At 39.1% G+C, this 11,313-nt stretch overlaps 1 protein-coding gene across 2 annotated transcripts in view; it reads right to left on the minus strand.

Moving 5' to 3' along the window:
* Window positions 1–6,404: 6,404 nt before the first annotated feature.
* The window catches only part of KIAA1524, a 33,967-nt gene continuing 29,058 nt past the window's right edge, over window positions 6,405–11,313 (minus strand). Inside the window, exons 19-21 of one of the 2 annotated variants that reach the window (NM_001030785.3) lie at window positions 9,622–9,704; window positions 8,990–9,129; window positions 6,405–7,902 (exon numbers count right to left, since the gene is read on the minus strand). In NM_001030785.3, coding sequence (NP_001025956.2) covers window positions 7,732–7,902; window positions 8,990–9,129; window positions 9,622–9,704 — 394 coding nt within the window. In that variant the 3' untranslated portion in view covers window positions 6,405–7,731. The remainder of the gene's footprint in view (window positions 7,903–8,989; window positions 9,130–9,621; window positions 9,705–11,313) is intronic. The other variant, XM_025149326.3, reaches the window with a different exon arrangement.

The raw sequence follows: 11,313 nt of genomic DNA on the forward strand, positions 1-11,313 counted from the left end.
AAGGCCAATGGTATCTTAGGGTGTGTTAAAAGTGCATGGCCAGCAGGTCAAGGGAGGTGATACTCCCCCTATACTCTGCCCTGCTGAGGCCACATCTGAAATATTGTGTCCAGTACTGAGGTCCCCAGTTCAAGAAATATAGAGATCTTCTTGAAGGAGTTCAGCAGAGGGCCACAAGGATAATTAAGGACCCGGAGCATCTTTTGTATGAGGAAAGGCTGAGAGACCTCATACTGCTCAGCCTGGGGAAGAGAAGGCTGAATCTCATTGGTGTTTATACATATTTTAAGGGCAAGGGCCAAGTAGATGAAGCAAGACTCTTTCCAGTGGTCTGCAGCAACAGGACAAGGGACAACAGGCACAAACTGGAGCACAGGAAGCTTCATACAAACATGAGGAAGGACTTCTTTACTTTGAGAACAACAGAGCACTGGCAAAGGCTGCCCAGAGAGGCTACGGAAGTCTCCTTCTCTGAAGATGTCCAAGACCTGCCTGGATACTTCCCTCTGCAACCGGCTGTAGGGAACTGCTTTAGCAGGGGCTCGGACTTGGTGATCTCTAGAGGTTCCCTCCAACCCCTACAGCTCTGTGAAATGCTCTTGTATTGCAGAAGCCTGCTGGTTTGTACAGAAACGCTGAGTAGAAGTGCATGAATGTACTACGTGCCATGGTTGCAGCCTGTGCCACTGAGAACCACTTTTTGGAGCTATAGATACTTGTATAAGACATATTTGTTCATGCATGTATAAAATAGTGAGTTTTGACATTTCACATAAGGAAACTGAAATTAGCAGTTTACTTCTATTTATTTCTTGGCTCTCTGCTGGTAACATAAGGGAATTGTGGGTAGGTACATTATGGTAAGTACTATAATGAAGTTAAGTGATGAATAGGAGGCTATGCATTCGGTATTTTATCTTCATTTGATAGATAGCTACAGATCAGGTTCTTCACATGAGCACAAGTGCCTGGGCACAGCAGCAGGTGTCCAAGCATGCACCGCTGTGGCCATATCCTGCTCACAGGGAGGGGGGCAGGAGCAACTTTTATCTTGGCATTCCCCTAGGCCTGTAACCCCTCTGGGGAAATACAGCCACCTTGTATCTGTCAGCCCAAAGATTGTACTCCTTTAGCGCACCAAGCCTAAAAATACATGGCACTTCAGCCACGGACACTGAACAGGTCAAGGAGTGACAAAAGTCCCATGTGCACAGAATTCTGCTTCCCAGAGTACTAACACCTCCCCAGTAAGAGCTACTTTTGTTCTTGCCAGTAAAAAGCATAAAGGAATTTGCTCGGCCTTTGCAGAATACACACAAGGCAACAACAAAGAACCTGTATTAATAATTTGCCTCACCTGGAATATAAGCAAGAAAATTAAGGGCTTCTTTTAAAACTTAGGTTCAAATTCAGTCGTTAGATATGTGTAAAGCAAAGATGTTTTGCTCAGCCTTATCCTCAAGAGATAAAAAGAGAAACAATTAAGGCACTTGATATGACACACAAGCAGCAGAAAGGACTCCTGATGATGGCCCCAGCCCCCATCAAGATTAAACAAAATACTGTAACTGAGCAGCACTAGATTTTATTTCCCTGGGGCTTATTGTAAGCCTCTGGATTTTTAAATTACAATAGCCTTTTACTTCCTTCAAAGGTTGTAAGACTTTTTGGCTGTACTGTAAAACACGGCCGAAATGCAACACTTGAGTATCAATATGAGCAAATAATACATCCAAATAGATTATTCTGAAGTAAAACTGAGCCAAAGCAACAGCTGCTTACTCACAAAATGAATTTTTAATGACTTAATGCAGCGCAAAACCCTAAAACACATTGTAAGCTCAGTTACTTGGAAGAAAACTCACTAATGCAGTATGTAACTGAGCCTTTATGAGAGAGTAAATAGGAGGGAACCAAGGGCTAGCCCTTCCTGCTATGCGGGAGATCTCAGCATTGCGAGGTGTCTGCTTTCCACGCAGAGATAACCTTCTCAGAGATGTGCTTTGGCTCAAAGGGACAGGATCCTACAGAACGTAATCACTGTGTATTAGGTGACAGCCTGCAGGCTGGAGTTAGAACAAAGGCTCCGCAACACAAGTCAGCCACATTAAAAGAAAACTGCAACCAATTATTATGCTACAGTGGCTTAGCCAAGGAAGTCTGGGATTTTTCCACTCCTATCAACTTCTTTTGGACAATATTCTCCCTTTCCCTACGCCCCACTTTTCATTTCCCGGAACATGCTGGGAACATCCCACAAAGATCACAGTTCCACTTGCCATCTCTCTGGGTTTCCCAGCTCACAACAAGGGGCGTGTAATCCATCTTCACATTTATCAGACACTGAGGAGTTTGTTTTCAAGACTTCTTGCCAAGAGCTCCCAGAATTCTTCACTTTGGTTTGCAAACAAATGCCATAAAGCCAAACAAAACTGGAAAAGAAGGAAAAGGCTCTCTTTCCTTCTTCGTTCCCCTTTACAAGACAGCAAAACACTCCAGCAAGTGAGCACCAGCTCACGAGCCCAGACTGCTATCAAAGAGCAGTATGTCAAAAGTGACACAAGGTTGTTCCTTCGGGAGACAAGTTTAAGAGATTGCAAGCATGAGAACCTCAGGCCCAGCAGGTTTAGGCAGAAGGTGGGTAAAAAAATGAGGATCATAACACCCTGTTATTTCTGTTCAGGGATGGTTACCATCTTTGATTATGATGCTGCCTATTTTCTGCAGCCACCAAACAATCCAGATTTTTTTTTTTAACTTGAAGGAGGGAAGATTTAGGTTGGATGTCAGGAGGAAGTTCTTTACTGTGAGAGTGGTGAGGTGCTGGAACGGGCTGCCCAGAGAGGCTATGGATGTCCTGTCCCTGGAGGTGTTCAAGGCCAGGTTGGATGGGGCCCTGGGCAGCCTGGCCTAGTATTAAATGTGGAGGTTGGTGGCCCTGCCGGTGGTGGGGGGGTTGGAGATTCACGACCCTTGAGGTCCCTTCCAACTCAAGCCATCCTGCGATTCTGTAATTTGCCATTTGGAAAATGGGAAAGCCCCTTGCTCCAGCCGTTAGGCCTGGTCCAGCATTACCAGGATATTTGCATAAATAGCTACACAGCTTTCAGTTCAACAAAATTCAGCCTAATACATTGTATCTCATTCCTGTGTACTCCTAGGAAAGGATTCAGTTTATATCTGGGACAGAGATACATGAGTGCATCACTAGGGATGTAAGGACAGCAGACTGATCCCACCTTCATCGCCCTGCAGAAGGGAAACTGTTGAGAAAGTCAGATAGGAAGCCTGCTTCAGAGAGTGAACAAAACCGATGATCTCAAAAGTAACCAGATGGGAGTGCACAGAGCACTTTGTTTACGTACAAACTAAATTTGCAAGGTTGAAAACATTTTTTTGTGAAACAAGTATTTGTCTAAAAATATATATTTGGCTGCTAACAACAACTACCTCCTTACATCTTCACAAGAACGCTTAAGCCAAACCAGACCCATAAAGCTGAGTGTCAGTTGCAATAGAATTTGTTTCATTTTCACTTGCACTTGTTTCAGAAAAGTGCAATGTTAAAGAATTCCTGGAGAAGTAGACACTCACTTCTGAATCAAGAAAATCATAAGATCATCGCTCAATCAATAATCATCGCAAATCAAACAATACATCGCTCCTGACCAGCAGTCAACGCTTCAGGCATCGATGAATCAGTACAGTAAGTGGATTTTCATGTGGATTCTTTATGCAGAATTTTATATTCTGCTTACACTACAAACGGTACTAAATACTTTCTGAGCATCCATCAAAGAGCTTAACTGCATTGCTCATTTTAAAGAGGTTTACTTACCACTGCTTGCACTTAGGATCACTTCTTAAAGCAGTGCCTGGCATTCAATTTGTAAGGCTCAGAAGCTGTATTATTTGTGCAGGATATTAGTCAGAGGATGAAGGGAAAAATAAATCCAGCCAAGCTTTCTGGTTTTTGAGTGGTCCTGTGTGGAGCCAGGAGATGGACTCGGTGATCCCTGTAGATCCTTTTCAACTCGTTGCTGGAAAGATCCAACTTGTAGTTGGAAAGATGTACCATGACAAGGATTCAAACGCCTGTGAGGAAAGGGTTTTTTGTTTAGCTTTTGTTACGTTGCCCATGATAACACAAGTAGAACAACATAGATATTTTGACCATGCCAATAAAAATACATTCTGTATTGTTGGTAGCAGGAAGACAATGATGGCATGTAGGGTGGTTCAGGAAAAGCTTTACGTTCCATCTTGTTCACAAAGATGACCAACTGTTCTTACTTCAAAGTTCGAGGTCAGTGAAGCCACCTGTTTTATCCAGAGGTGGAAAAGACTCCATACTACTAAATCCAAATAGCACACAAGAGAAGATTCCTAATTTAAATGCAAGCCAGGAGTAAGGCATTGTCACTTAGAGTCAGTGGTGAAAGGGGTGGAGAGATGGGAAAGTATGAAAAAGTGAAAGCCTAGAACAAATCAACAGCAGGGAGGCAGGAAAAGATCAGAGGACACAGAGTTAAGACCAAAGAGAAGGGGAACAGTAACGTGAAGACAACATACAACAGATTATGTATTGAAGGGCATCAGCTCACATCAACTATTCAGTGTCTCATCATCCCAAAGTGGCACACCAAAAATAAACCGAAGAGTACAGCAATCAAAAGCTATAGAAAAAGAACTGTTTTTTTTTTCCACCAGCAGGATTCATGTACAAAGCTAGACAGAGCCACATGCAGAGTGAAAACCTCCAGATTTTATAGGATAAAAGGCACCCACTTTCAGACAGAAAGTACTAGAGTGCCTAATAATGAGACTTGATATTGCTTTGAATTAAGACAGCTCAAGTGTCTCCGCACTTGTAAAACAGGCAATTGACAACCTGACATAACACACACATAATTAAAAATCGACTCTATTGAGGAACTGTTCATTGTGCCAGATGCTCTCTGCACTGAGAGTGCCTGTGGGGAAAAAAATATAGTTCAACAGCACACTATGTGCAACAAGAACTGCCCAGGGAGTTCTATTACCTAACTATTTTCAACGTTGATAATAACAACGCACCTAAAAGCAAAACTTCCAAACACAATTCATGTAGAGAAATAACTAAGTGTAAAAAGTGACTGATTTATTTTTCTTTCATTTATATATCATAGATCATAGAATGGCTTGGGTTGGAATTGACCTCAAGAATCATCAAGTTCCAACTCCCCTGCCACTGGCAGGGCTGTCAGCTGCTAGATCAAGTGCTAGATAAGACTCCTCAGGGCCCCATCCAACCTGGCCTTAAACACCTCCAGGGATGGGGCATCCACAATCTCTATGAGTAACCTGTTACAGCACCTCACTGCTCTCTCAGCGCACCATTAGCTCATGTTATGCTTTTCAACTATCAGGACCCCCAAGTCCTTCTCAGCAGGGCTACTCTCAAGGAGTTCTTTTCCCAGTTTGTATATATATCCAGGATTACTTTGACCCAAGTGCAACACTTCACATTTTGCTCTGTTGAACCTCATTAAGTTCACCAGGGCCCACCTTTCAAGTTTATCAAGGTCCCTCTGGATAGCATCCCTTCCTTCTGCTGTATCAACGTACCACAGGGAGAAGCGCTACAGATTTTGAAGAAAATTTTAAACAGAAACCAATTTATTTGCTAATTCCGTTAGCCACTACTCATTACTGACTGAGAAAACACTGCCAGGAAAGAACATAGAAATATTGTCAAAGCAGCTAGACATGTCTACACATTTATTTGTAGTGTGTCCCAACAGAGTTCAGTGACACTTGGCTTAGAACAGCATGTTGACACAGCACATTTTTCCAAGGGAAAAAAAGCAACGATCAATATTTGTATGCCATGCCTTTTACTGTGGATTCTATAACATCAACTGCAAGGGTTCATCATCTAATATTTTCTGGGGCCATGAGCCTTATAACAGGATAACCTTACTTTGTTGAACAACATGCCATTTTGGCCCTCCAATCCATCATCTGAAATCAAAGTTAAACCATCATTTACCTGTTTAATTAGTAACACACTTGACATTTCCTACTTGATTTTTATTTTATTTTTTAAGAGTAGCTTCTGGCAGAAGGTGAGAAAAAAACCATTCAGCTGCCCTTTCCCTGTGACCAAGAGACTGAAATAGTAATGAATTAATATCTGCAAACTTACGTTGACACTCAAAGTTCTTAATCCATTACGCTAAAGTAGAAATGCATAGTTAATGAGGCTTTCTTTCCCAGTTGGGTTTGCAAAACTAACAGAAACCCTCAACTCAGCAATTTTAACACTTATTTTCTGACCATTCCAAGCAATAACGATGTTTTATGCAAAAAGGGAGCCAAACCACGTGTTTTATATACTAATTTACCTCACTTAACAGAATACATAAGACACAGAGCAATTTGTTTTTTATTCACCTAGTCTTCACAGAGACCAGAACAACCACAAGTAAAAGCTGTAGACGTTAAGTCATAAAAATATGTACATTTTAGAAGCTAGTTAAAATAGATACAATTCATATGACTTGTATAATTGCAACTGAATGCACAAGGTTATACTTCGTCGTGAGTTGAGCAGATTCAGTAAAACATCTATGACACAACAGAATACATGAAGAAACTCATGTGTTTTAAGACCTAGTCATTACAAATTAGATACAATTAAAATCAGTAATGTTACAGAAGAGGATATATATGAAATGAACTCCGGTAGTTCTACCAAAGTACATATATTAATGAATGACAACTGCTAAAAGACATTCATGTCATATCTGAACTAAGGACAGGAAAGTGTTCAGCCATGCAAAAACTCAAGTTCTAGTCCAAGTCTTTCATATGAAAGTACACTTTAGCAGAAATTTCCTAAATAGTTATACTATAAACAAGGTATGAAATCCTGTTTGAGCAGGAAGTGTCAACGTTGACAATAGCTAACAATGTATCAGATAGGACTGTTAAAAAAGTGCAGAATCTTTTTAAAGAATGAAAAAAAGTGATGTAGGCTTAGGGAAGTATTATCTAGTATTTAAGAAATATTTTTGCATTCATGTATTTCATTTTAGCATGTTTTCCCTAAATGACTCTACTTTAAAAAAAAAAAATCACACAAATTCAGTTCTCTGCTTGCTCAAATTAATCTCCTCAAAATTAGAAACACATCCACGTATTTGTTTCAGGAAGTATTTGCATTAATATGCTGACAAACACAGCTTTCAATGTAATGCATTCTAATTAATATAATCCATTTTATTTCTATTCTTGTGCCTTAGGCATCAGGAAGCAACTGCGCACAAATAATAGGTGGTATTCAGGAGAGTGAAAATTAACAAGATTAAATGATGAAAGTGCTTGCCCTATGAAGAATGCTTTCCTGATGGCCAATAGCAGAATAAACTAACAAAAAGGCTGAGTGACTCCCATTTTGCTATCTATCCATTTAGGAAGGTTAGTCACCAACAACAGTAACATCCAGGCCCCAATACAGATAAATAATAGTTCTACCAAGATCATCATCAGATCTATTTGCTGTACAATAGCTCGGTGTTTTCAAAAACAACTTCCATAATTCTATCTTTTATTCTCAATTGATATTGAGCTACTTCAGCTTTTGGGTGACTCTTTTTTAGCCAGATAGTATATTAGCTTCATGTTTAAAAATTTTTTTACATACATTAATTCATATATATTTTCCACTAAAACATTGATGACAGAACCCTATAAACTGAGGTTCACTGCTTCTGCGCTTAACTTGCCACCACTTAGACTGTGAATCATTGCAATCATAGTGGAATGTTTGTTCAGTTCTTCCTTCTGTAATTTTACAAGTGCTTCTTTTTCTTCCAAGCGTACTTCCAATTGGGATTTTTGAACTTCCAGAGAAGATGCCTGCAGAAACAGCCAAAATGTTATTATTCACTCCATCATTAACTGAAAAAAACATACAAACACAGTGAAAGCTAAGTAGTCTGGTGATGAGTTCAAGCAAGCAATCAAAAAACACGATTTTAAAATTACAAGCTTGTTTCAGAAATACTTTCTTCAGGTGTACGTGGAAGTTTTACAGCAACTGATGCACTTCAAAACATTGCATCCCAATGGGATGCACTAAACCTCACGTTACCATTGTTCTATTTAAGTAACAGAAATGTTCATAGTTCATTCACCCATGTTTCATTTCAGTCCACACACTGATAAATATTTACCAAGAAGACGGGAAGTATTTGCTATATACGATATAGCACTGTCCTAGGGAGTGGGAATACTGTAAATGCTTTGACAGACTGAATACTTCTTTGTGATTACTAATTAGTTTTCGTGTAAAAGGAACATCTACCTTGAGAGTTTACTGCAGTCTTAATGACAGGCAAGAACATTCCAGCTGTGCTGAGGTTTTGGAGGTTTTTTTTAAAAGAACAAACAAGGAAAAAATCCACACATTATCCTGTTAACTTTGTAGCATAGCCAAACTGGTCTCTATTTCTGCTTTGAGAGAAGGCATTCTTTTTCTTAGAGATGAAAATTAAATGCTTTATTAGAATTTCAAAGATCAAGAAAATCAGAAGTGTTTTGGTACATCCATATACAGTGTCTTAATGCAGATTGCAAGAAAGGAGAAGGAAAAAAACAGTAACAAAAAAACCAACAACTCAGATTTCACAGTAGACAACTAGAAACTGAAGAGGAATGTGCCGTGTTTACTTATTTAATATTGCACCACAGGTTTTTTTTTTTCTTTCCAAATACTATGTACTCGCAGACTACGCTCCACACAGCCTGACTTTGCTCTTAAATTCAAGCTCAGCTATTCAAAACTCAAAAGGTACATAATTAAGAGTTCATTCTTCTTCACTATAGGGTCAGCTCTAGTTTTATTTAGTCCCTTCAACACTGAAATAATGATTATTCAGCTCTATCAGTTACAGAGATACTTAAAATTTCATTCTCTAGAGTGCAGATGGAAAAAATTCCTTACCTTGATACTCAGTTCCTTTCTTGCTTGTTCTGTTTTGCTCAATTCCTTTCTAAGAACATCAACAGTTTCTTCCATACTGTTTTTTTCTTTCTGTTGAGCTTTCAGTTTTTCTTCCAGACCTTTTATTTTCTGTTGCAAGCCTTACAAAAACCAACACGTTAATAGATGGGTTGTCCATCTTCAAAAAGAATACTGTATTGCCTCAGAAACAAGTAGGTACACATTTTTAATACTGAACATAGCTGCTAATAAGTGCATTACTGAGTAGTGCCACCTACTGCTGAATTTTAGCAGTTGCTTTCTGGTACTTGCTGAAGAGTTAAATTGAACTTTTGCAATTTGTGATTCCCACAGAAAATGGGTCTAATGGATATGCTGCGAAGAGATCCTGAAAGCACAAATCATGCTGTGTATGGATTTAGTGAAATCAATATAGTCTTGGAAAAATATGTCTTGGTATATTTAAGAAAATATAGATATATCTGTCTCATCAACTGTTTAACTACACATCGCTGGCTACCTTTTAGATTTACAAGTTACCAAGAAAAACATTGCTGCTTTTCTACAGCACATAACAGCATCTTTTTAATTGAGCTTTGTAGATCTAATGATCTTTCGGTTAAATGACTTACTTGCTATTTTGCTCTCTCTATCATGTAGCTGTTGCTGTAGCTCTTTTCTGTGTTCTTCAGATTCTACCAACTGTGCAGCAGTCCTAATATTGAAGAAAGAAATTTTTAATTGCCAAAGTGAAATATATCACCATTTCTCTGCTCTAAGAAGCTAGAATGATTTTCGTATCATTCGTAACTCTTGTCAGGAGCTTAAAAATCAAATAAAAAAAACAATGACTTTCCAGGGTGTGAGCACAGACATTTTCTTTTTTCCTTCCCCTGAAAATTATTTATCTCCCTTCATCAAAGCCAATGTGGAAACTACTGAAAATGTTTTTTTCTACAGCCTAGAAACTGTTGCTCTTCATTACAGCCACAAGGCATTCAAGATACCATGGCAGAAATGAAATCACCTTTCAACCTGAGTCAAAATTCACTGCCATTAGTGACTGACATGGGCTTTCAGCCCTTGGTACGCTCCTGAATTGACAATGCCATTACTAAAACCTGTTTCAGCTAAGTGTTATCTGTGCATAAAGATCTTCTAATACCATTCTGAACATTTCCCAGACAGTCATGCAACACGCAGCAAAAAAAAAAGGAGTTTTGTAAGACCTCGCTGTAGCTCACACATAGGTTTGCTGCAGTCTTTACTAGTTAGAATAATATTTAGATCTCAGAAAATATACAGCTGTAACCCAAGCACTTCAAACTCCATTAAGTTAATTTACTGCCTCCATTGCTAGCTAGCATAACTTCTAAGGCATATTCCATCTCCCATCTGCCCCATTTAGATGACACCTCTTGTCATTCTTCCTGCCTGTTTATCCACTTACTATGTACCAGTTTCTTATCTGCAACCTCTGGCAACAAAAGGGGAGAAGGATAGTCCAGTCTGTTTTACGTAACTATTCAAGAATATTTATACTGCAACTGCTATCCCATTTGCCTTAAAAAAGGTAGAGCCTTCTCAGAACACTTCCTCAATTATACTCAGCTGCACATTGCTCCAATGAAAGTAAGTGCTCACATTTATTCACAAGCAAGCAAATGCATCTAAATGCATTTTTCCATATGAATCAGAACTTAAGGCAGTAGTCAGAGCAGTCTCAGATGCTAACAAGGCAAGAGGCTGGAAGGATAAAGTGAAACCAAGATTAGCACTTTATCTCTGAAGTGAATATGAGGTCTGACTGCAAGCATATTTTAAAAATGTGTTCTGCAAAATTAAGTATCAAATAAAAGTTCCGAAATAAGAGCCCTACTTATTTAGTTATGTGGGTGAAAGATACACAAGGTCTCTATCTTAAGCCATTCGAAAGGAAAAAAGTTCTAATTTGTTCTCAGGAAGACAGAAGTAGCACTAGCTTTATAGTTGAAGCACCAAGGATGGAATGTCAATCATCACTATTTCTAGTATAAAGTTAAAGTGTATTAATTTATTAGGTTCTCTCTCTCTTTTTTTTTTTTTTTCCTCCCTTCTCTTTTTCTCCTGGAAAACAGAATCACAGAATTGCAGGGGTTGGAAGGGACCTCTGGAGATCATCTATCCAACCCTCCTGTTAAAGCCAGTTGACACAAGTCAGTGGCTCCTGAACATCTCCAGAGAAGGAGACAAACGTAACATTTAAGCACTTCTGCTGATACCTGACAATGTCACAGAGAAACCTTCTAGGCTAAAAAGGAATATGTGAAAAACTTGGCTCACAA

This window comes from Gallus gallus, chromosome 1 (assembly GCF_016699485.2).
Source record: "Gallus gallus isolate bGalGal1 chromosome 1, bGalGal1.mat.broiler.GRCg7b, whole genome shotgun sequence".
In the NCBI taxonomy this organism is placed as follows: Eukaryota; Metazoa; Chordata; class Aves; order Galliformes; family Phasianidae; genus Gallus; species Gallus gallus.